At 44.0% G+C, this 26,879-nt stretch overlaps 1 protein-coding gene across 1 annotated transcript; it reads left to right on the forward strand.

Annotated features, from left to right (window-relative positions):
• The first annotated feature begins 2,535 nt into the window (after positions 1-2,535).
• On the forward strand, positions 2,536-26,029 carry LOC126018958 (L-lactate dehydrogenase C chain-like). The gene is made up of 7 exons (XM_049781075.1): positions 2,536-2,661; positions 6,398-6,515; positions 7,064-7,237; positions 13,709-13,882; positions 14,771-14,888; positions 20,308-20,431; positions 25,865-26,029. Exons 1-7 carry the CDS (start codon positions 2,536-2,538, stop codon positions 26,027-26,029), a joined length of 999 nt encoding a protein of 332 aa, XP_049637032.1.
• Positions 26,030-26,879: the final 850 nt, after the last annotated feature.

Raw genomic sequence — 26,879 nt, forward strand, 5'->3', positions numbered from 1 at the left:
TGGGGTGACTCCTGGTGCTACTTAAAGAACCATGCAGTGTAAGGGTGCAAAACATTCACTATGTTTTCTTGGGCTCTCTGATGCCTCTCCTTGCCCATGCCCATGCTTCATTTTAGTCTCTGCAACCTTGGGAAGATGAAGCAAGCCTTAGCCTTGGTCCTCTTTCTCTGTTTTATCTGTCTTCTAAAATTCCTGTCATCAAAAAAAGCTGTCAGGAGTTCCACATCCTTTTAAAATTGAGGAATCTGGGATGACTTCCTTGCCAGTGTGTCTGCAGTTCTTTCCCCTGTACAGCTCACATGTGTTGAGTATGGTCGTGACAGCTGTGCTTTTTGTGACTCATGGCACTTCAGCAAAGTATAAACCTCATGGGCTGGAGCAGTGACACAGCTGAAGGGCATTTGCCTTGCATGTGTCTGACCTAGGACAGACCTCGGTTCTATCCCTGGCGTCCCAAATGGTCCCCCAAGCCAGAAGCGATTTCTTTTTTTTGGGGGGTGGTCACACCCGGCAGCCCTCAGGGGTTCCTCCTGACTCTACGCTCAGGCTCCTGGCAGGCTCGGGCGGGGGGACCATATGGAATGCCGGGATTCGAACCACCGTCCTTCTGCATGCAAGGCAAGTGCCCTACCTCCATGCTATCTTTCCGGCCCCAGAAGCGAACTCTGAGTGCATAGCCAGGAGTAACCACTGAGCATTACTGGATATGCCCCCCAAAAAACAAACAAACAAACAAACAAACAAACAAAAAAAACTAAACCTCAGCAGGTGTGTGAGCACCACATCTCAAATGTGTGACCCGAGAGCCAGAGCCATATAGCACAGCGGTAGGGCGTTTGCCTTGCATGCAGCCAACCTGGGACAGACCTGGGTTCGATTCCCAATATTCCATATGCCCGCTGAACCTACCAGGAGTAACCCCTGAACGCCACCGTGTGTGGGCCAAAAACCAAAACTCCAAACCTAAATCAAATATATGACCCTACATGACCACTCAAAGCAGAATGTGTGAGAACATCATGACTAAAAAATATGCCAGCCTCCGGAAGCAATGAGGTCAAATAGGCGAGTCCATAAGTCCCTCTTGCACACTCTTTTTTTTTTTTTTTGGTGGTTAGGCACATTTTTATTTAGTAAAAAAACTTAATAGTTTTACATTTCTTTATTAAAACCTAAACATATACTCATTTCACTATATGTATAATAAATCCTCATGTTTTGGAAAAAAAAAACAGCACTTAGAACCTGCTCCTTGAAGTTGTAGTAAATGTCTTGTCTAATGGTAGAAAACATTTTAGCTTTATTGTCCAACTGGAACAAAGTTCAGGAACATGGAAATAGTTGAATAGGTATAACTCTTATGGTCCATTAAGAATGCTTCGCACTGGGCCCGGAGAGATAGCACAGCGGCGTTTGCCTTGCAAGCCGCCAATCCAGAAACAAAAAGGTGGTTGGTTCGAATCCCGGTGTCCCATATGGTCCCCCGTGCCTGCCAGGAGCTATTTCTGAGCAGACAGCCAGGAGTAACCCCTGAGCACCGCCGGGTGTGGCCCAAAAACAAAAACAAAAACAAACAAAAACAAACAAACAAAGAATGCTTCGCACTGATCTTCCAAGGTTGTGACTGTGCTCGGCCTCCCAGGCTGAATGGACTTGAGGGTCCTGTCACTGCACCTGCTCTGCCCGGGGGGTGGAGCCTGCGTGCTGACGTCAGAGAGGCGAGCCGTGCCCTGGAGCGAGAGTAACGGTTTCCCCCTTTGCTGCTCAACCGGCACTGACTTTGTGATTCCTCCTAAGCCCTCCATAAAGGCCTTACGCCTTGAAGGTTTGAGCCCACCGAAGAATTTGTGAGTCTGCTACTGCGGTTTGAAATACTGGCTCCCGGGGGACAAAGAGAAACAAAAGATCCCTTGACACTTTGGTCTCAACTCTACTAGATTCCCTGGGTTTTGTTTATGCTCTCCGTACTCCCCATGCTACCCCCCAAAAAACTAACAAGTCGTTTTTTGACTCATTTCCCTTCCACTCAATGCTTTGCAAACTCAAGAGGCAGTTCCTGGAGCCATAAATAAAATGGGCCTGGTGGGGATCGATCCTCAAAACTCCATGTAGTACCCCGAGCCCAGCCAGGAGTGATCCCTGAATACAGAGCCTGGAGTAGGCCCTAAACATGTTTGGGTGTGGCCCCCCAAAACCAAACCAACCCGAACTGAACCGAATCTGAAATAGTTCCTTAGAATTTCAATGTTAGTAGCTATCAGAGTGATGTCTTTAGAAATTCAATGTTGTGGGGCCAGAGTGATAGCACAGCAGGTAGGGCGTTTGCCTTGCACAAGGGTTCAATTCCAGCATCCCATATGGTCCCCCGAGACTGCCAGGAGCGATTTCTGAGCACAGAGCCAGGAGTGACCCCTGAGCACTGCCAAGTTATATCCAAGACCCAAACAAATAAAATAAAATAAAAAGATTCAATACTGTTAGTGGATCTATCAGATTGATATAGGGAGTTTGATTATCAAATCAATCCCTCTCAGAATGGCAACTGTCAAGGAAAAACTTATAGAGAATGTGTCTGCGGATGAGACAACCTCCCAGAGAAAGATCACCATTGTTGGATCGGGTGCTGTAGGCATGGCTTGTGCTATCTCTGTCTTAATAAAGGTAAGTACTTTTTTTTTTTTTTTTTTTTTTTTTTGGTTTTTGGGCCACACCCGGCGGTGCTCAGGAGTTACTCCTGGCTGTCTGCTCAGAAATAGCTCCTGGCAGGCACAGGGGACCATATGGGACACCGGGATTCGAACCAACCATCTTTGGTCCTGGATGGCTGCTTGCAAGGCAAACACCGCTGTGCTATCTCTCTGGGCCCAAAGGTAAGTACTTTTAAGTTCAATAAATGTTACTGAGTTCGGCTAATCCCTTAACAACAAATATGTGTCCTCATAATTTGATTTGGCCACAATTTAAAAAACATTTGGGAGGGGCCAGAGAGATAGCATGGAGGTAGGGCGTTTGCCTTGCATGCAGAAGGACAGTGGTTTGAATCCAGGCATTTCATGTGGTCCCCCGAGCCTGTCAGGAGCGATTTTTGAGCACAGAGCCAGAAGTAACTTCTAAGCACCAGGTGTGACCTCCTCTCACCCCCCCAAAATTGGGAGGGCCATAGTGATAGCGTGAAGGTGGGGCATTTGCCTTGCATGCAGAAGGATGGTGGTTCAAATCCTAGCATCGCATATGGTCCCCCGAGCCTGTCAGAAGCGATTTCTGAGCATAGAGCCAGGAGTAACCCCTGAGCAATGCTAGGTGTGACCCCAAAATAAAATAAAATAAATGTAAAAATATAAAACCAAACAAACATTTGAGAGTATGTCAAGTGTCATTGCTAGACTTTTTTGTTTTTGTTTTTGTTTTTTTTTTTTTTGTTTTGTTTTGTTTTTGGGTCACACCAGGCAGCGCTTAGGCTCTAGGTTCAGAAATCACTCCTGGCAGGCTCAGGTGACCATATGGTATGCCAGTATTTGAACCACTGTAAGGCAAACACCTTACCTTCATGCGATCTCTTCAGCCCCATCATTGCTAGACTTTTAAAAATTTTTTTTATTTTTTGTAAAAGACATTCAGTTAAATGAAGAGAGAGAGAGACAAAAATGTTAAGAAAGAGGGCTGAGCGATAGCACCATCTGTAGGGTGTTTGCCTTGCATGTAGCTGACTCAGGACTGACCCAGGTTTGATCCCCAGCATCCCATATGGTTCCCCAGGTATGCCAGGAGCAAGTTCTGAGCCCAGATCTAGCAGTAACTCCTGAGCACTGCCAGTAGTGATCCAACCCCCCCAAAACAAACACAAACAAACAATAACATGTTCAGAGAAAGAACTCAAGTTTCTCCAGAGTGGATAAAAGACTTTTGTGAGGTTATATACAATTTCTCCAAATTGTCTTGGTCTTAAGGCTTGAACTTGGGTCCATAAAGTTTAAGGTAAATGCCCTTTCTGCTTTGCTATTGCTCCAGCCCCTCTCCTGGAAATAATTATTATTCTTATTTTGGATTTTGGATCACACCCGGTGGTGCTTAGGGGTTACTCCTGGCTTTGTGCTCAGAAATTGCTCCTAGCAGGCACAGGGGACCATATGGGATGCCGGGATTCGAACCATCATCTGTTCGAATCAGCTGCATGCAAGGCAAACGCCCTACTGCTGTGCTATCTCTCTGGCCACTCTCCTGGAAATTCTTGACCAACAGAACTATTGATTTCTGGGGACTGAGGATGTAGTGCTGATTGTTTTGTTGTATCAGGACCTCCAAAATAACATTTAGGGATGCTCCAGGACTTCCAGCCCTAAACCTGGTAGTGCCTGTGAGATCTTGTGGTACCAGCAATTGAGTTAGGTATTTATGCTTTAACCATTGTAGTATCTCATCAGCCATGCAACTGCATATTTGAAGATTGGTTCCCAAAATTTAGTGGTGTTAGTGGAACAGGGAGAAAGATTAGTGTTGTAATCACACCTTAGCAAAGTAAGGAATCAAGATGGTGCAAATTACAGATAAAGCAAGCATGAGAACTGAATTTCTCAGAATACTGATGTCTTCAGGAGCTAACTGAGCCCCTTCTTATACTATAGGAAGAGCCACATGGTCTTCCAAAACTGTGTGGTGTGACAGACACTGAGTCCCAGAGTTTTAGTATGCAGGCCAGCTTTTTGAACTCACGTTTGGAATCCTGGGAAAGCCTGTATTTTTTGTTTCTTCGTTTGTGGGGTCACACCTCATGGGGCTTAGGGGTTACTCCTGGCTCTGCACTCAGAAATCACTTCTGGCAGACTTGGGTGACCATATGGGATGCTGGGATTTGAACCACTACTGTCCTTCTGCATGCAAGGCAAACACCCTACCGCTGTGCTATCACTTCGACCCTGAAAGTCCGTATTTGGAGCAAGCTGTCACTGTCTTTGTTTACCTACAGCAATACCTGGAGGAGTTTTCTGGTACTTTGTGCTTAAAGACTTTGTGCTTAATTGGGTCACAAGGAACATGGGATAGTGAGGGTTTATTACCAAAATTGGCCCTCCCAGTGGGGTAGTGCCTGAAGGAAGCCCCTGACTTACTGGCCACTTCTCATGAACTAGAGGTTCTAAAAAACAAAGCAGAATTGAAAACTAGCATTCCCACAATTCCAATGGATAAGTACTATGACAGAATGAATGAATGAATGAATGAATGAATGAAAGAGAAGGATTTTTAAGAAATGGCACATTGACTCAGAATAAATATATTAATGGCTGTGAATTTAAGATAATTATTATGTGGGCCCTGAGAAATAGCACAGCGGTAAGGTGTTTGCCTTGCATGCAGAAGGATGGTGGTTCAAATCCCAGCATCCCAGATGTTCCCCCAGGCTGCTGGGAGCAATTTCTGAGAGTAGAGCCAGGAGTAGCCGTTGAGTGCTGCCAGGTGTGACCCAAAAACCAAAAAAAAAAAAAAAAGATAATTATTATGAAGGGTGGACAGCTGGTACAGCAGGTACTTGGCATGCATACAGCCAAAACAGGTTTGATCTTCAGCATCCAATATAGTCTCTTGAGCACTGCCAGCAGTAGTTCCAGGGTTGATATCATGCAAGGCAAATGCCCTACCTGCTGTACTATCACTCTGGCCCCAAAAGCAGGCTGTTTCTCCCCCTCTATTTTTGTGTGTGTGTGTGGACATTTGGGCCTTACCTAGTGGTGCTCGAGTTATTCCTGGTTACTGGCAGGCTGGGGGGACTATATGGGATGTTGGTGATGTATATATGTGTGTGTATGTGTGTGTATATATATATATATATATATATATATATATATATATATATATATATTTCTTTGACAAAGAAATAGATAGCACAGGTTTGATTATACCATATTCCCCACTAAGCATCTGCGGTTTCAGCCTGAGTCCTGCCAAACACAGCTCCGTGTGGCTCAGAGGCCCCTGCTAACTGCTGCTGGGGCCTGAGCAGCATTGACCTTCAGCCAATTGGTCAGGTTAGCTGAGTCACCAGGAATGGCCGCCAGGCCCACTGAGCACTACTTGGAAGATCGTCCCCTCAAAAACTCCAACGCTTATTTGATTGTAAAAGTCATTATGAGGGGCCGGAGAAATAGCACAGCGGCATTTGCCTTGCAAACAGCCGATTCAGGACCTAAGGTGGTTGGTTCGAATCCCGGCGTCCCATATGGTCCCCCGTGCCTGCCAGGAGCTATTTCTGAGCAGATAGCCATGAGTAACCCATGAGCACCACCGGGTGTGATCCAAAAACAAAAAAGAAAAAAAAAGTCATTATGAAAAAGATTTTCTCATTTTTCAAAAACTTGGGCCCATTTTCCAGAACCCCTTTAATCAGAACTTCGATGCATTTTAGGACTTAGCAGATGAACTCGCCCTTGTTGATGTCGTAGAGGAAAAGTTAAAGGGAGAAATGCTGGATCTTCAGCATGGCAGTCTCTTCCTGAATACTCGGAAGATTGTCGCTGGAAAAGGTCAATTTCTGTTTTATAAAATTATTGTTAGAACTAAAATAAATTCATGAATTTCACTAAACCATAAACTATAAATTGAGAAAGTACACACATTGGGATATATGCTATATTTAACTAGCTATTTAATGTGGATTCTGGGGATTGAACTCAGGGCCTCACACATGGAAATCTTCCTTTGCCCCCCAACCTACTGGATTTAGTACTGGGGACTCCCAAGTCCTGCTGGATGGCCCTAGTGGTTCCTGGCCCCACAGGGCCTGGGCAGAATTGCATTCCTGAGTTCTTAAGTATTCAGTCATCTGGCATGGTTGGTCAAAAATCTCTGGGAGTGAGCCCTAGATTCTCTTAATACCGTTTAAGAGGACACTTCCTTCCAAAAAATAACTTGTCGTTCTGTTGTATATTTTCTTCTCAAAATGAAATCTTGGTGCTTGGGAACCTCGACTACTAAACCAGGCAAAGCAGGGCATGACTCCTAACCTCTGTACTTAATTAAGGCATAGTCATGGAAATGTTAGTTCAAATACTGTCTTTTGTTTCTTTTTAAGATTATGCTTTATCGGAGAACTCCAAATTAGTTATTGTTACAGCAGGAGTAAGGCAGCAGGAAGGAGAAACTCGCCTTTCTCTGGTCCAACGTAATGTGAATATCATGAAATCAATCATTCCAGCTGTAGTTCATTATAGTCCTCAGTGTATTATTATTGTTGTTTCAAATCCAGGTGAGTATTTTCTTTCCCCTTCAGTCTCAGTAAAAAGATCCTTCCAGGGGCCGAAGTGATAGCACAGTGGTAGGGCATTTGCCTTGCACATGGCTGCCCAGGATGGACCAAGGTTCGATCCCCAGTGTTCTATATGGTGTCCCGAGCCAGGAGCGATTTCTGAGCGCATAGCCAGGAGTAACCCCTTAGCGTCACCCGGTATGGCCCCAAAACCTAAAAAAAAAAAGATCATCCTCTCAAATCAACCCATTTTTAAAACTTGCTGAGATTGGGGCTGGAGAGATAGCACAGCGATGTTTGCCTTGCAAGCAGCCAACCCAGGACCCAAGGTGCTTGGTTCTAATCCTGGCATCCCATATGGACCCCTGTGCCTGCCAGGAGCTATTTCTGAGCAGATAGCCAGGAGTAACCCCTGAGCACCGCTGGTGTGGCCCAAAAACAAACGAACAACAACAACAAAAAAAACTTGCTGAGATTACTAGAGTAATAATACAACATGTAGGGCACTTGTCTTGTACACAGCTGACCCAGGCTTGATTCCCAGCACTACACCTGGTCCCCTGAACTCATCAGAAGTGATCACTGAGCACAGAACCATGAGTAATCCCTGAGCAATGCTGGGTGTGACCCCAAACTAAAAGCTAAATAATAAATAAAAAAAACAACAACAATGATGGGGCCAGAGAGATAGTACAGTGTCCCAGGCCGGCTATGTGCAAGGCAAACACCCTGCTGCTGCTATTACTCTAGCCACCTATAGATATTTTTCTAATTTTTATTATAACACTGTGATTTACTAAGTTGTTCATAACAGATGTTTCAGGACTGGAGAGATAGCACAGTGGTAAGGCATTTGCCTTGCAAGCAGCTGATCCAGGATGTAGGGTGTTTCGAATCCCGGCATCTATTATCTATTGTACCCCATGCCTGCCAGGAGCGATTTCTAAGTGCAGAGCCAAAAGTAATCCCTGAGTGCCACCACTGGGTGTGACCCAAAACCAAAAAAAATGTTCAAACACCAGACCTAGTACCAGTGTGACTTTTCCTCCTTCAGTATCCCCAATTTTCTATCCACCATCATACCCTGCCTCCATGTAGGCACAAATAAATTTACTTCATATTGTTACAACATAAAAGCAAATGGAATTATCAAAACTTAGATTAACACAGTTAATTTAAAATGATTATATCTCCAGGGTATTACAAAAGTCAGTGTCTAAGGATTTACTGGGCTTCAGTTGGTGCTAAATGAGTTTTCTGTATAACTATTTGAGTTCACTGAGCTTGGTAGATTTATTTTATTTTATTTTTCTTTGTTTTTTGTTTTTGGTTCGCACCTGACAGTGCTCAGGGATTTCTCCTGGCTCTAAGCTCAGAAATCGCTCCTGGCAGGCTCAGGGGACCATATCGGATGCCGGGTTTTGAACCACCATCCTTCTGCATGCAAGACAAACGCCTTCCCTTCATGCTATCTCTCCGGCCCCAGATTTCTATGTAATTTTCCCATCAAATTTCTTATGAAACTACTGGACTGACACTATAAAGTACTGAGATGTTGCCTGGCTGCATGTGACCACGTGGTTCAGGTTTTTTTGTTTTTGTTTTTGTTTTTGGGGCCACACCTAGTGATACTCAGGGGTTTCTCCTGGCTATGTGCTCAGAAATCGCTCCTGGCTTGGGGGACCATATGGGACACCAGGGGATTGAACCGTGGTCTGTCCTAGGTTAGCCACGTGCAAGGTAAATGCCCTACCGCTTGTGCCATTGCTCCAGCCCCAGAATTTATTGATGTGAAAAAGATTGGGTGACTTGGAAAATTGAGCTTGGTGGAGGAGCTGGGAAGATGATGGCTGTAGGCAGGGTCTGCTGGCTTTCTGTTGGTGGAACTTCAGCTTTCCTTCTGAAAGGAAAGTCCCGGAGTTTTCAGCCCTGGCTGTCTAATCTCACTTGAGAGGATTTAGCTGCTCATATTATTTGATTTCAATGGAGAATCTGGGGGAGTTTCTATCAGAGGGCTTTGGCCATGGTGTTGGGCTCTTGTAGATTATCCAGAAAGAGGAATCTAACCCCCACTCCCCACTGTCTGGGAATGCCACTGAGGGGTCAACCATGCTATCTGGGAAGTATTCATTGCCATTATTTTCTTTTGGGATTGATTAGTTTTATAAATGGTGTTAAATCACTAGGTATGATGCCTCCCGCCTTATTGTTTTTTCTTTTTCTTCCTCCTTCCCTCTCCCCCTTACCCTTCTTTCCCCAGTGCTCAGGGCTTACTCAGTGGATCATGCCTGGTTTCTTTGGGGGCATCAGAGGTGGTGCTGGGAACCAAGAGTTAGTTTCCGGCTAAGCAAGCTTCAACTTCTGAACTATCTCTTCAGTCACTAGCTTTGTTCTTCATCAGGATTGTTTGGGTTATTTGAGATTATTTGAGGCTCAATTTGAGTTTTAGGATTTATTGAATTTTCTGTAAAAATGTTCACTAATTTGGGGCCAGAGAGATAGCATGGAGGTAGGGCATTTGCCTTTCATGCAAAAGGTCATTGGTTCGAATCCCGGCATCCCATATAGTCCCTCGAGCCTGCCAGGAGCGATTTCTGAGCTTAGAGCCAGGAGTAACCCCTGAGCGCTGCAGGGTGTGACCCCAAAAAAAAAAAAGTTCACTAATTTGTTTGTTTTGGGGTCACATTTGGGCAGTACTCAGCTTACTTCTAGAAAGTGCTTTACCTACTGTACTGTACTATTTTTGGCATCTTTCACTAAAATCTTAATCAAGATTTCTTAGAAGGCTGGAGTGATAGTACAGCAGTATGGCATATGCCTTGCATGGGGCTGACCCAATACAGACCTAGTTTCGATCACCGGCATCCCATATGGTCCCCCGAGCCAGGAGCAATTTCTGAGTACATAGTCAGGAGTAACTCCTGAGCATCACTGGGTGTGTCCAAAAAATTTCTTAGAGTTTATTGGTAACATGGACACTTTCTTTAAATTTTCTAATCTATGCAGATAGGATATATTTCTATTTATTTGTATTTTTATTTAGTTTCTTGCATAGTGCTACTATAGTTCCCAATGTACAGATCTTTTACCTCCTTATTTAAATTTATTTCTTTTTCTTTTTTCTTTTTTTGGTTTTTGGGTTACACCTGGCAGCGCTCAGGGGTTACTCCTGGCTCTATGCTCAGAAATCGCTCCTGGCAGGCTCAGGGGACCATATGGGACACCGGGATTCGAACCACCGACCTTCCGCATGCAATCTCTCCATGCTATCTCTCTGGCCCCTAAATGTATTTCTGAGTATTTTATTGTTTCTGATATTTTTATGAATAGTATTGATTTGTTATTTAGATATTTTCAAAACAACTGGGGTTCCTTGTTCTCCAAAGCTAACATAAGAATCTATAACACACAAGCCAGGCATTGCAGGGCTGGGCCAGGCAGGAAGGAAGGGGAAAAAAAAAGAAAAAAAAAAAAAAAAAGAATCTGTAACAGTGTGATGGTGGAGCTCATTCTTGCTCTTGGATGAGTTTCAAATGAACATCCTTGTCTGTGAAATGGATCTCCCCTGCATGTAGCTAATTTGTAGACAGATGATCTATATCTAATCTCTGGAATTAGTGGAATAAGGGGATTATAGTGGGGTGTGAAGCACTAGGGCTCTACTTCAATTTTTTTCTCTCCTAGACTCTGGCTAAATGCCCATTGCTTTTTAGGAAGTGTTTCCAGGACTCCCTGCACCAGTGCTAAGAGTGAACATGCTTGCCAACCTTGATCCATGTCTCATGCGAAAAGGCATAATCTTTGGCTGTGGAGTATGTTTTCTGTGAATTTTGTTTGTTTTTGTTTTTGGGCAATACCTGGCAGTGCTCAGGAGTTAGTCCTGGCTCTGCCCTCAGAAATCACTTTCAGCCAGAAAGATAGCATAGATAGCATAGTGGTAGGGTGTTTGCCTTGCACACAGCCAACACTGAACAGATTCTGGTTCTCTTCCCGGCATCTCATATGGTTCCCTGAGCCTTCCAGGAGCAACTTCTGAGCACAGAGCCAGGAGTAACCCAAGAGCACTGCTGGGTGTGACCCCAAAACAAACAAACAAACAAACAAACAAAAATAGCTCCTGGCAGGCTTAGGGGACCATCTGGGATGCTGGGAATTGAATCCGACTTCTGTCCTGTGTAGACTGTGCAAGGCAAACACATACTGCTGTGCTGTCACTCTGGCCCCACTCTGTACCTTTTGATGGGAGGGTTTAGACCACTGACATATTCTGGTTTATATAGATGGCCTTTCAGTAATTCATTCAAGTCTGGTTTGACTGTCACAAACAACTATCAGACGAATCTGGGTTCGTCCCAGGTCACCCACATGCAAGGCAAACAAACGCCCTACCGCTGGGCCCCTGAATGTTTAAAATCTTTACTCCCTGTATTTATTAGTATATAATGTTATCTTTTTTCTTTAGAAATAAATCTTGAGTTAGTCTGTCTTTCCATTGTGCCAAAACACATAATACAAAACTTACTGTTAGACTTTTTTATTTTTTGTGGGCATACTTGGTGGTGCTCAGAGTTTACTCCTATCTGCATTCAAGAATTACTCCTGGCAGTTCTGGGAGACCATCTGGGATGCCAAGAATTTCAGCTATTCCACTCCTAGGGATATACCCTAGGAACACAAAAATACAATACAAAAATGCCTTCCTTACACCTATATTCATTGCAGCACTATAATAGCCAGAATCTGGAAACAACCAAAATGCCCTTCAGCAGATAAATGGCTAAAAAAAAATGTGGTACATATACACAATTGATTATGCAGCTATGAGGAGAGACGAAGTCATGCAATTTCCTATACATGAATGGACATGAAAACTATTATGCTGAGTGACAATAAGCCAGAAGGAGAGAGACACAGAATAGTCTCACTCGTCTATGGGTTTTAAAAACAATAAAAGACATTATTGTAATAATGTCCAGAGACAATAGAGATGAGGACTAGAAGAGTTGGCTCATGCTATGAAGCTCAGCACAAAGAGCAGTGCAATTAGAGAAATAACCACACTAACAACTATCATGACAATGTGAATGAATGAGAGAGGTAGAATGCCTGTTAAAATACAGGTGGAGGGAGGAATAGGAGGGGCATTGATGGTGGGAATGTTGACTGGTGAAGGGGGGGTGTTCTTTACATGACTGAAACCCAACTACAATCATGTTTGTAATCATGGTGCTTAGATAAATATATTATTTATTAAAAAATAATATGGCTGCACACAAGACAGATGCCCTATCCACTGTATTATCACTGTGGTTTTATGTCAGCCATTTTTTTTGTGTGTGTGTTTGTTTTTTGGGCCACACCCGGTGCTGCTCAGGGGTTACTCCTGGCTCTCTGCTCAGAAATAGCTCCTGGCAGGCACGGGGGACCATATGGGACACTGGGATTCGAACCAACCACCTTTGGTCCTGGATCAGCTGCTTGCAAGGCAAACACCACTGTGCTATCTTTCCGGGCCCTATGTCAGCCATTTTGAACTGTGTAATTCATTGGTATTAAGAACATTATGTCTTATTTATGCAAAATCATAAACTATGTAAGACTATATAATGCCCAACCTTTTTCATTACCCTAAGTGGAAACTCTCTGTTATGAAAGGATTCTATAGTATCTAGTACTTGTTATAAATAGGCACAAAAGGGTCGGAGCAATAGCACAGCTGCATGCGGCCAACACGGGACTGACCGGGGACCAACCTGGTTCAATCTCTGGCATCCCATATGATTTTCCGAGTCTGCCAGGATCTATTTCTGAGCATAGAGCTGGCAGTAACCCCTGAGCACAGCCAGGTGTGACCCCAAAACCTAAACAAACAAACAAATGGCCACAAAAGTCTGTTCCATTCTCTTAATGGTCAGCTAGCGATTAGACAGAACTTTTAAAAATGCCTATAACCAAAAAGTACCTTGCAGCCTCTACAGTCCTGTGTGCTGTTGTGACATATCTTCCAAAACCAGCCAGGAAGTTTATAACTGTATCTTAGCCTTCACTTCCTGCTACCACAGCGCCTTAGTGACAGGCAGAGATAAACTTCAAAGCTATCTCATGCTTTTTCCTGAGTGTGCACACCCCTGCCCACAGCCCTATGCATACATGTAATTTTGTTCTCGATAGGATGTTGATAACTTAAATGAGACTATGATGATTAAGTGATGAAATCTAGGTTATTACAAAGAGATTGAAGGAGCTGATTCTTGGATGTACAGACAGAATATTTATTATATCAATGGAAGTTCTTTTTGTTTAAAAGTTCTAATGGTGGATAATTTAACTTTCGATCTTAAATTGCTTCTTTAATTTACTTTGTATGAACTTTGTAATGTTCTTCATTTGTTTTTAAGATTACGTATCAATCAACAAATTGTAAAGGGAAGTGACTATGGATATTTTCTAACAAGAAATTATTTTTCCTAGTGGATATTTTGACATATGTGGTCTGGAAATTAAGTGGGTTTCCTGTGGCTCGTGTAATTGGAAGTGGTTGTAATCTAGACTCTGCCCGTTTCCGTTACCTAATTGGAGAGAAATTGGGCATCCATCCCACAAGCTGCCATGGCTGGGTTATTGGAGAACATGGTGATTCTAGTGGTAAGTATAAACCTTTTATCATTGTGTAAACACACTTCATATCTCTATTGATGTTGATTTTTCTTTAAAGTCCTTTTTTTTAAAATCCCAGTGCCATTCACACAAAGATAAATTCTACTACATATTTTCAACATTTTCTTTTTTTGGTTTTTGAGTCACACCGGCAGTGCTCAGGGGTTCCTCCTGGCTCTACTCTCAGAAATCACTCCTGGCAGGCTCGGGGAACCATATGGGATGCCGGGATTCAAGCCACCATCCTTCTGCATGCAAGGCAAATGCCCTACCACTAGGCTATTTCTCCTGCCCCATATTTTCAACATTTTCTGATTTTATTCCCTGTATTTTTATCTGTTTCCCATTTAAATATTTTTTATATATGGTGTAAAATAGTAGCCAATTTTATGCAAAAATTCACTTAAACAATTGATGTATACAAAAAAGAATTATTTATGATATATTTGGGGAGATGTTTGGGTAACTCCCAGTAGTACTCAGAGTTTACTCCTGGATCATATGTCAAGCCAGTTATCGAATTGGATCAGCCTCATGCAAGGCAAGATCCCTAGCTGCTATATTATCTCTCTGTCACTCTAATGTACATAATATATACAAACACATGTAATATATATGTATATATATTTGCGATATTTGGTGGTGCTCACATGTTAATTCTGATTCTGAGCTCTGATTCTGGTGGGGTGCAGGGGACCACAGAGGGTGCCTGGGATCAAATCTGGCTAGGCCGTGTGCAAGACAAGTAAACTGGTGTGCTGTATTAGCATTACAGCCCCATGACATATGTATATATTTTTAATTGAAATATTATTGACTTAAATAACTATAGGTTTCAGGAGTATAGTTTCTTATTGTGAGATATATCTCTTCTAGTGCCCTTATGGAGTGGCGTGAATATTGCTGGTGTTACTCTGAAGTCTATAAATCCTCAACTAGGAACTGATTCAGACAAGGAGCAATGGAAAAAGATTCATACACAAGTTATTCAAAGGTAAAAGTACTCACTCAATTTTTTTTTTTATCTTTTTTTTTTTTGGGGCCACACCCTGTGATGCTCAGGGGTTACTTCTGGCTATGCGCTCAGAAGTTGCTCCTGGCTTCTTGGGGGACCATATGGGACACCGGGGGATCGAACCGCGGTCCGTCCTAGGCTAGCGCAGGCAAGGCAGGCACCTTACCTCCAGCGCCACCGCCCGGCCCCTCACTCAATTTTTTTTAATTGGGCACTGGGGCTAGAGAGATAAAAACAGGTAAGGAGCTTGCCTTGCATATAGCAGATCTGGGTTTGATCTTTGACATACCATATGTTTCCCAAGCCTGCCAGGAGTCATTCCTAAATGCAGAGCTAGGAGTAATCACTGAGCACTGCCGGGTCTGCTTCCTTCACAAAAAAAATTGGCGACACTCTCAGTAGAGCTCAAGGGCTCAGGGCCATTCTAGTGAATGCCCAGTACCAGGGGCTGAGCCTGACCTTGTGATTCTGGAGCCAGCAATACTGCTCAGACAAGTAGTACTGAGGAGGTCACTAGAATTACACCTGTGGACTAGGCAGTACTGGTTATCAAACTCTGGGCCTCACATCCATTCGGTATCTATTCTGCCACTAAAATAAGGGCCAGGGTCTCCTGGTCTTCATTCAATATTTTGTTTCTTACTCTTTGGGGCCACACCTGCTTACTCTTGGCTCTGTGCTTAGGGATCAATTCTGGTGGGGCCCAGGGGACAAAACCCTGGTCAGATGCATGTAAGGCAAGCTCCCTACCCACTGTACTATCTCTCTGGCCCACTCATGAAAATTTTTTGTCATATATACATTAAAAAATATATAGAGCCCCAGAGTGATGGCACAGTGGTAGGCATTTGCCTTTCACATAGCCGACCTGGGATGAACCTGGGTTTGATCTCCAGCATCCCATATGGCCCCCTGAGTCTGCCAGGAGCAATTTCTGAGTACAGAGCCAGGAGTAACCTCTGAGTGCCACTGGGTGGTTCAAAACCATTATATACATACTATATATATATATATATATATGAGTGGAGAGATAGTACAGCAGAGTATGGTGCTTGCCTTGCACGTAGCTAACCTGGGTTTTATCTCTAGCATCCTATGTGATTCCCCAAGCATCATCGGTAGTGATTCCTGAGTGCTGAGCTAGTCACTAATCCCCAAGCATCACCAAGTATAGCCCAAACACACACACAAACCAATCAAACAAACAAATTTCAGGGCCAGAGAGGTAGTACAGGAGTTAAGGAACTTGCCTTATATGTAGCTGACTTTGGCACAATTTGGCATGGACCTCTAAGCAAAGCTAGAGTGATTCCTGAGTTCAACCAGGTGTGGCTCCAAAACAAAACAATTTTCCATGACAAGATATGTATGTAATTGACTCATTTTGTGAGAGAGAGAGAACTTTCAACCTTCCTTTTTGTAAGCAAGATAACTCATAATGAAAATCTGCACTTTAGATACACATTATATCTTTCTTTTTGTTTGTTTTGGGGCTATGTCAGCAATACTCAGAGGTTACTCTGGCTCTGAACTTAGAAATTAATTACTCCTGGTGGTTGGTGGGGAAAAATATGGGATGCTGGGGATCAAATCCTGGGCAGCAGCATGCAAGGCAAATGCCCTCCCTACCAGACTATTACTCCAATCCCTTTATATCTTACTTTTTTTTTCTTTTGTAGGGCATACCCAGCGATGTCCAGATGTGTTACTCTTGGCTCTATACTCAGATTATTATTGCTGTCCAAACTAAACCAAAAATAAATTACTCCTGGCAGGCTTGGAGGACCATATGGGCTGCTGGGTATCCAACCCAGGTTGGCTGCATGCAAAGCAAACTCCCTACCCACAGTGCTGTTATTCCAGCCTCTGTATGTCTTTTTTTTGGGGGGGGGGTCACACCCGGCACTGCTCAGGGGTTACTCCTGCCTCTATGCTCAGAAATAGCCCCTGGCAGGCACGGGGGACCATATGGGATGCCAGGATTCGAACCACCGTCCTTCTGCATAAAAGGCAAACGCCTTACCTCCACGCTATCTCTCTGGCCCCATGTATGTCTTTCTTTTAGGACATTTTTTTTTTTTAGTTTTTTGGGCCACACCCGGTAATGCTCAGGGGTTACTCCTGGCTATGCGCTTAGAAGTTGCTCCTGGCTTGGGGGACCATATGGGACGCCGGGGGATCGAACCGCAGTCCATCCAAGGCTAGCGCAGGCAGGGCAGGCACCTTACCTCTTGCGCCACCGCCCGGCCCCTCTTTTAGGACATTTTTTCCATTTTTTTGTTTGTTTGTTTTTCTGTGGGGGCACATCTAACTGTGCTTAGGGCTTACCTCTTGTTCTACACTCAGGAGTCATTCCTAGTGGTGCTTGGGGACCATATGGGGTGTCCAGGGTTGACTCAGTCTGGCTGAATATAAGGCAAACACCTGCATTTCATATTATTTCTCTGGATCCTTAATTATTTTAAAAAGTATATCATTTCAGAAGAACTTATATGTATATTTTGGAGTCAATTGACCAGTTTTTTTGTTTGTTTGTTTTTGTTTTGGGGGGTTGACTCAGTTTGGCTGCATATAAGGCAAACACCTGCATTCCATATTATTTCTCTGGATCCTTAATTATTTTAAAAAGTATATCATTTCAGAAGAACTTATATGTATATTTTGGAGTCAATTGACCAGATTGTTTTTTTTGGGGGGGGATCACAACCAGCAGCGCTCAGGGCTCGGGGGACCAGCAGGGATTTGAACCCCTGTCTTTCTGCATGCAAGACAAATGCCCTGCCTCCATGCTATCTCTCTGGCCCCAATTGACCAGGTTTTAAAAAAACCTATCTTTACCATTTATTAGTGGTTTAATATTGAGATGGAATTTAAAATATTAAAAACTCAGTTCCCTGTGTTTAGATTGGAGCTAGTAATAGAACCTGCTTAGAGAACTACTGTGAAGAATAACTGAAGTTGATACATTGGTCGGCCACAGTGCCCTACGTGCTATAATATTAGTCCAGCCTCTGAAATGTTTAATACCCAGAATCTATTAAGAATTCATCAAACGGGGCCGGGCGGTGGCGCTGGAGGTAAGGTGCCTGCCTTGCCTGCTAGCCTAGGACGGACCGCGGTTCGATCCCCCGGCGTCCCAGCTAGCCTAGGACGGACCGCGGTTCGATCCCCCGGCATCCCATATGGTCCCCCAAGCCAGGAGCAACTTCTGAGCGCATAGCCAGGAGTAACCCCTGAGCGTCACAGGGTGTGGCCCAAAAACCAAAAAAAAAAAAAAAAAAAGAATTCATCAAACTTGGCCAGAGTGATAGTGCAGTGGTAGGGCATTTGCCTTGCAAGCAGCCGATCCAGGATGGACGGTGGTTTGAATACCGGCATCCCATATGATCCCCTGTGCCTGCCAGGAGTGACTTCTGAGTGCAGAGCCTGGAGTGACTCTGAGCGTCGCTGGGTGTGATCCAAACCCAAATCACACTGGTTTTTCTGTAAGGACCATATGGGACACCAGGAATCAAAGTTGGGCTATTGCTTTCAAGACAAATGCCTTACATACTGTACTATCACTCTGGCTCCATTAGTGTGTTTATTTAGTTATTTTTAAAATATAAATTTTTAAGTTAATTTTTTAAAACGTTAAAAAATAAATGTTAAACTTTATTTAAACACCATAGTTTAAAAAATTTTTCATAATATAGTTGTTTAGGGCACTCAGTCTCACCATCAGAGTGATCTTCCTTCACCATCATGCCCAACTTCCCACCTACCCCCCAAGCTTGCCCCAAATTTAGCAGACACAAATTATTTTGTTATTATGTTACCTGACACAACTAAATTGCTAATGGAATTAGTCAAAAAGAAAAGAAAAGAGATCCCTAAGAAATTTTGTTGTCGGGCCCAGAGAGATAGCACAGCGGGGTGTTTGCCTTGCAAGCAGCCAATCCAGGACCAAAGGTGGCTGGTTCGAATCCCGGTGTCCCATATGGTCCCCTGTGCCTGCCAGGAGCTATTTCTGAGCAGACAGCCAGGAGTAACCCCTGAGCAACGCCGGGTGTGGCCCAAAAAAATTTTTTTTGTTGTCGGGGCTGGCGAGGTGGCGCTAGAGGTAAGGTGTCTGCCTTGTAAGCGCTAGCCAAGAAAAGGACCACAGTTTGATCCCCCGCGTCCCATATAATCCCCCCAAGCCAGGGGCAATTTCTGAGCGTGTAGCCAGGAATAACCCCTGAGCATCAAATGGATGTGGCCTGAAAAATCAAAAAAAAAATTTGTTGTCAAAAAAATTTCTTGGGGCCGGAGAGATAGCATGGAAGTAAGGCATTTGCCTTCATGCAGGAGGTCATCAGTTCGAATCCCGGCGCCCCATATGGTCCCCTGTGCCTGCCAGGAGCAATTTCTGAGTCTGGAGCCAGAAATAACCCCTGAGCACTGCCGGGTGTGACCCAAAAGCCAAAAAAAATATTTTTTTTTCTCTTGTTGTCTCGGGGCTATAGCTGGTGGTACACATAGCTTAATACTGGCTCTGTGCTCGGGGATCACTCCTGGTGGGACTTGGGGGACTATATGGTGTGCCAGGGATCAAACCCTGCTTAACCAGGTGCAAGGCTAATGCTGTACCTGCTGTACTATTGCTCTGACCCCCTTGAAGAATTTTAAATAGAGTAGCATTGATATAAAGGTTGAGTGAAAGCTTTAAAAAGGTTGTTTAGGGGGCCAGAGAGATAGCATGGAGGTAGTGCATTTGCCTTACATGCAGAAGGACAGTGGTTCAAATTCCGGCATCCCATATGGTCCCCTGAGCCTGCCAGGAGCAAGTTCTGAGCATAGAACAAGGAGTAACCCCTGAGTACTGCCGGGTGTGATCCAAAAACCAAAAAAAAAAAAAAAATGTTGAAAAGGTTGTTTAGGGGCTGGAGTGATAGCACAGCAGTAGGGTGTTTGCCTTGCATGCGACCAAACTGGGAGGGGCCCGGTTCAATTCCTAGTATCCTATATGGACTTCCAGCCTGCCAGGGACGGTGTGTGTGTGTGTGTGTGTGTGTGTGTGTGTGTGTGTGTGTGTGTGTCTGAGTGCAGAGTCAGGATTAGCCCTGAGCACCGCTGAGTGTGGCCCAAAACTAAATAAAGTTTAAAAAAAATAAAAAGGGGGGCCGGGAAGGTGGCGCTAGAGGTAAGGTGTCTGCCTTGCAAGCGCTAGCATAGGACGGACCACGGTTCCATCCCCCAGCGTCCCATATGGTCCCCCCAAGCCAAGGGCGATTTCTGAGCGCATAGCCAGGAGTAACCCCTGAGCGTCAAACGGGTGTGGCCCAAAAACCAAATAATAATAATAATAATAATAAAAAGGTTGTTTACAGTCATCCAACTTCTCATGAATTTGATTTCCTTATTTTTACCACTGTAGTGGTTATGAGATAATCAAACTGAAGGGATACACCTCTTGGGCAATTGGACTCTCAGTGGCAGATATATCAGGAACAATTTTAAGAAATCTTAGAAGAGTACATCCTGTTTCCACTACAATTAAGGTAGGCTTGAGCTAACCCTTCATTCATTGATTCTTTAATATTTGTTCAGTCCCTACCATGTGCTCAGTATTGTGCGTGATGTTGAGGATGTAATTAATAGTGGCTCAAAAAGACAGAGACCATGATGCCATAGTTTAATGAAAAACATGCTATTAATAAAGTAATTACCAAAGTTAAATATATTATGACAGTGTGCTCAGTGCTATGAAGAAACTAATAGAGTGCTGAGTACAATTAGAAGTGAACTGAGCTACCCTGGGGGAGAACATTGGCAGTGTGTTTAGGATAGACACTACAAAAATGAAATCTTGGACCAAAGCAGAATGATGAGTGGTAATAAATTTGGAGAAATGAATTTGGAAAACAGGGAAACACATGACCATTGGATACATGAGGTAGCTAAAGTAAAGAGCACAAGACTCTCGAAGGAAGGAAAAGGGCCAGCTCTAAGTAGGGAGAGAGACGCAAGCAATGGGAAAAGCGCTATCCACTGTGAAGGTAACAGAACTGAAGAGCCAAGGATGACTTCTGGCTCCACATTCACGGGTCACTCTTGGCAGGTGTGGGGGACAATATGGGATGATGGGGATCAAACTTGGTTGAACCACATGCAAAGCAAGTGCCTTACTTCCTGAACTGTTTTGTCCCTCTTCCATCTATAGAAATATTTGTTGCAGTCTTTTACTAAATAATACAGACACTTAAACAGTATCTATATTTCATATTTTATAGTATTTTCAAATATAAACCAATATTCTCTTATGATAAAACATTTGTACTTTTATAGGCCTACTAATATTTTCCCCTTTAAATTTGTTTTTTTTTTTTTTTTTTTTGGGTAATGGCTGTGCTCGGGGGTTACTCCTTAGTCAGCACACAGGAATCACTCCTGATGATACTTGGGGGACCATATGATATGCTTGGTATTGAACCCAGGTCGGCTATATGCAAGGCAAGTGGCCTACTTGCTCTACAATCTCTCTGGGCTTTACTTTTTTCCCTACTATCACCCATGCTCAGAACTTATTCCTGGCTCTGAACTCAGGGATCATTCCTGGGCTTGGGGAACTAGGGATAAAATCTGGATCAGCCACATGTAAGACCTCTCCACTGAACTATTGCTTCAGCCTCTAGTTACTTCATTTTTGTTCCTTCACATTTTCAGCAAAGGTGCAAACAGTTCATGTCAGTTTTAATATATTAACTGTATTTTTTTTTTTTTGGTTTTTGGGCCACACCCGTTTGACGCTCAGGGGTTACTCCTGGCTATGCACTCAGAAATCGCCCCTGGCTTGGGGGACCATATGGGACACTGGGGGATCGAACCGCGGTCCGTCCTACGCTAGCACTTGCAAGGCAGACACCTTACCTCTAGCGCCACCTTCCCGGCCCCATTAACTGTATTTTTGGCCAAAAAGGGAATCCTCTATATCTATAGCCATTCCCTTTGCCACATGGACAGTGCAAAGCATGCTAGGACAAACTTTAGTGCAACCAGGACTCATATTCTCAGTGACTTGTAAAATTTAAAGGTAGAGTGAGCAGGCTGAGGCAGTGAGGACAGCAATCACACCTCACTCAGACTAGACCCTTTTGCCCAGTTTACATAGAATCCTTTAAATGCTTTGATAAGGTAAATATACATTCTCCAATTCCAGTATAAGAAGACTTTTAGTGGGCTTCTAAAAGTGAGGGGAACCAGATCCCCCAAAAGACTGATAGGGAAGAAGAGGGCCTTTCTCTCCAGAAAGCCCTGGTCTCTGCTGTTGCTCAAATTAAAACCTTAAAGGTTCCAGAGAAGTGATATCAGAATGGTCAAGGACTGGGAAGAGAGGGGGAGGCCAGTGGAACTGGATCTTGAGCCTATTTAGAAATGGGAATGTGAGCAGCTGTCGAGAGGATCTGTGGCCTCTCATGACCAGGCTCCGGCTCACAGGAGGCCCACATGGGAGCTGTTCAACTGATTTCCTAGCTCATGAAACTGTATGGTACAAAATGTCAATCAGGGGCTGGTGAGGTGGCGCTAGCGGTAAGGTGTCTGCCTTGCAAGCGCTAGCCGAGAAAGGATCGAGGTTCGAACCCCTGGAGTCCCATATGGTCCCCCCAAGCCAGAGGCAATTTCTGAGCGCTTAGCCAGAAGTAACCCCTGAGCATCAAACGGGTGTGGCCTGAAAAACAAAAAACAAAACAAAACAAAATGTCAACCAAAATTAGGGAGAAGGGGGGCAGGAGAGATAGCGTGGAGGTAGGGCATTTGCCTTGCAGGCAGAAGGATGGTGGTTTGAATTCTGGCATCCCATATGGTCCCCTGAGCCTGCCAGAAGCAATTCCTGAGCATAGAGCCAGGAGTAACCCCTGAGCGCCTCCGGGTGTGACCCAAAAACAAAAAATAAATAAATTAGGGAGAAGGACTATGAAGGAGGTGTCACCTCAAATACCTTTGCGGGCAAGCAGAACAGATCAGGAATAGCACATCTCTGCTGAGCTGCTGAGCAGAACTCCAGGAGGGAGAGGAGACGGGTTGAGTAGTACTTTTGGACTCTATTCTACTGTGGTAAGCTTTGTTCCTCCATAATCAACGGGCCTTTCCCTTCCCTCAACACTGTTACAGTATATATACTAATAGTCTATAACTGTGTATAATATTAACATTGTTTATACTAACTGTAGATTCAGCACCACAGTGTGTGATAAGAAAGAGCCACAAGTGGTGAGAGGAAGCTATCAAGGTTCTGGAGAGTTGTTTTATTTCTCACCCCCTGCAGGGAAGGTGGTACATATGTTGGTTTGTGGACATGGAAGCATCATGTACCCAGTTTCAGTAGACTCTGGAAGCTATAGGGTTGAAAGAATATCAAATTGCTAATGAGAGGTTCCATGGGCTCAAGATAGGACAGAGACTATGGTCATACATATTATTTGGTGCTGTAGGCGGGCTTGTGTCCCAGCAACTCTAGTGGGGGCATACACTAACAAAGGACAGTGGGTGAACACAGAACAGCTGCCGGAAATATTATTGAAGAAAATAATGACCATACAATATGAATTGTATGGTGGACCTCGTCTTCTGGCAGATGTGAGAAAAATTTAATCTTCCATGTTGGGTGTATATGTAGGGCAAATCCACAGTAGTTATGAAAGAAATTTCCACGTTGACAAAAGCAGGGGTTCAAAAAAACATAGCCATTAATAGTAGGCCCTGTTGGTATATACATGAAAAAGTGACCGGTTAGCTGGGTTAGAAAGGAGGATGTTATAACAAAAGATGAGACAGATAGTGTAGAGGTAGGGCTGGAGAGATAGTATAGAGGTAGGGCATTTGCCTTGCATACAGAAGGATGGTAGTTCGAATCCCAGCATCCCATATGGTCCCCCAGCCTACCAGGAGTGATTTTTGAGCATAGAGCCAGGAGTAACTCCTGAGCACTGTTGGGTGTGACCCAAAACAAAGCAACAACAACAACAACAACAACAAAAAGATGAAAAACTTATTTGACTGCAATTTGGGGGCTGGGCCCGGATGTCAGTCTCTGTAAGTTAGCAGTGAAGGGAGAAGCTGAGAACAGAATAGCAGGTTTTGCAAGCTACCTGGCTGACTTGGCTTTAAGGCGGTGGTCCTCAAACTATGGCCCTCGGGCCACATATTGTATTTATATCTGTTTTGTTTCTTCATTGCAAAATAAGATATATGCAGTGTGCATAAGAATTCACTCATAAGTTTTGTTTTTACTATAGTCAGACCCTCCAATGATCTGAGAGACAGTGAACTGGCCCCCTGTTTAAAATGTTTGAGGACCCCTGCAGGGTGTAAATTTGCTGGCCAGAGGGGAAACTAGTCTTTGTAATCTTTTTTTTTTTTTTTTTTTTTTGATGCTGGAATTTCTCTGAGCAAAAGAGTTTGACTGAGGCCATATTTCGACCTGTGATTTTACAAGGGAGATATAGCCAAATATGACAGAAATGTAATGTCAGTACCATGGCATGAGTCTCAGAAATATTGCCAGTAAACCACATAGGGGCAAACTGCAACAGGCCTGCTGGACAAATTTTTCTTGAGGAATTATCAGCTCTCCGCTCCAGGAAAACTTGGGGATACATCTGGTGGGCCTGCTGAATTGCCCTTTAATGGAGGTGCCTTATGCTGCATGGTGTGACAATTTGGCCCTGTCTGTCATGGGAGGACTTAGGTAAAAATCAGATAGATAGAGAGAGAGAGAGAGAGAGAGAGGGAGGGAGAGAGAGAGAGAGGGAGAGGGAGAGGGAGAGGGAGAGGGAGAGGGAGAGGGAGAGGGAAAGGGAGAGGGAGAGGGAAAGGGAGAGGGAGAGGGAGAGGGAGAGGGAGAGGGAGAAGGAGAAGGAGAGTAAGGGAGGGAGAGGGAAGGAGGGAGGAAGGGGGAGGGAGGGGGGAAGGAGGAGGGGGAGGAGAGAGGGGGAGGGAAGGGAGGGAGGAGGGAGGGGGGAGGGAGGGGGAGGAGGGAGGAGAGGAGAGAGGAGAGAGGAGAGAGAGAGAGACTATGTGTGTGTATCAGGTTAATATCAGTACATCCCACTATCTGCTGATGTCATGGGAAAAATACAGGCCCTCATGATGACCCATTGTAGGCTCCTAAAGGGCATCACTATTTCAAATGTTTCCTCCAGTGCCCTTGATCAATGGCTTCCTGCTATACAGGTCAGTTTGTAGGAGGCAGAATCTCCCCAGCCACTTCCGCTTCAATCTCACTGTTCTCTTGAACTAAAGCCCAGTTATAGCCTAGTTGCTTGACTTTAGAGGTTCCTCAAATAAAAACAGCATTACAGAGGATGACATGATATTCCTTCCTGTGGACATAAGGGGTGAGTCATTTTTGTTTGCTCTGAAGGTCCATTCTGTTCTTCATGTCAGTGAATATAAATTCTATGCGATCATGCTATTAGGATGCTCTTGGTATTGATGATCACTCCACTGCCTTCTTAGTGATTCTTTTTTTTTTTTTTTTGGTTTTGGTTTTTGGGTCAGACATGGCTCTGCACTCAGGAATTTATCATGGAAGACTCAGATGATCATATGGGGATGCTGGTCAGTGGCATGCAAGGCCATGCAAATGCTCTCCTCACTGTGCTATAGCTTTGGCCCTCCCTCTTAGTGATTCTTTTTTTTTTTTTGGTGTTTGGGCCACACCCGGTGACGCTCAGGGGTTACTCCTGGCTATGCGCTCAGAAGTCGCTCCTGGCTTGGGGGACCATATGGGACGCCGGGGGATCGAACCGCGGTCCGTCCGAGGCTAGCGCAGGCAAGGCAGGCACCTTACCTCCAGCGCCACCGCCCGGCCCCTCTTAGTGATTCTTACTGCTCACTGTGTCTCTCCTGTAAACTCTTACTCTGAAACTTTTGTGTAAAGGTTATATTATCAGGTTGCTAAACAGTCATCTAATTTTTTTTTTATCTTTCAGGGTCTATATGGAATAAATGAAGAGATCTTTCTCAGTATCCCATGTATCTTGGGGCAAGGTGGTATCTCAGATATTGTGAAAGTGAAGCTGAATTCTGAGGAGGAGAGCCTTTTAAAGAAGAGTGCAGACACACTTTGGAGTATCCAAAAAGAGCTACGCATTTAAAACCTTTTATGTTACTCTATTATATAGGCCATAAAATTGCAGACTGTACAGTTGTGTACTTTATATTTTGAAAATGTTTGCATTGGTCTCAAAAATAAAAAAAAAACCGTTGAAGCCTGTGATAGATTAGAGTCTTTCAAATTTTCTAATGAATAAGTAAAATTATTCCTGTGTCTCTTATTGTATAGTAATGCTAGTCAAGACATAGTATGTTCTTTTTTTTTTTTTTTTTTTTTTTTGGTGGTTTTTGGGTCACACCCGGCAGTGCTCAGGGATTATTCCTGGCTCCAGGCTCAGAAATTGTTCCTGGCAGGCACGGGGGACCATATGGGACGCCGGGATTCGAACCGATGACCTCCTGCATGAAAGGCAAACGCCTTACCTCCCATGCTATCTCTCCGGCCCCGACATAGTATGTTCTTAAGTAAATTTATAATGTTTCTCAAGTAGTTTTTAATAGGAATAGTTATTCCTTAGTAATAGGTGTGATCGCAAAATTCAATCACAGGCTGAAACTACAAAATAAGGAAGACTAGGCCCGAAGAGACAGCTGATCCCTGGAACCAGGCTATAAATCATAAGGACAGCTTGAAGGGATGGAAGGGAGGTGAAACCAAAACAAACTGACCATTCTACATTCCAAAACGAAGGCAGCTTGGTCCCTGCAGATGGCAGATGTCCCTTAAAAATTAGGGAGGAATAATTGTACACTGGCTTGCTTGAAGTATGATATATAATAAACAAGGCTTCCTTCACCTAATCGCTCCAGTCACCATGCTGTCAAAAGAACGGGTTCTCCACCTTGTAGATTAGGAGACCACTTGAGGGTCCAACCCAAATCTCTGCATGC

The sequence above is a fragment of the Suncus etruscus genome, chromosome 9 (assembly GCF_024139225.1).
Source record: "Suncus etruscus isolate mSunEtr1 chromosome 9, mSunEtr1.pri.cur, whole genome shotgun sequence".
Classification (NCBI taxonomy): domain Eukaryota; kingdom Metazoa; phylum Chordata; class Mammalia; order Eulipotyphla; family Soricidae; genus Suncus; species Suncus etruscus.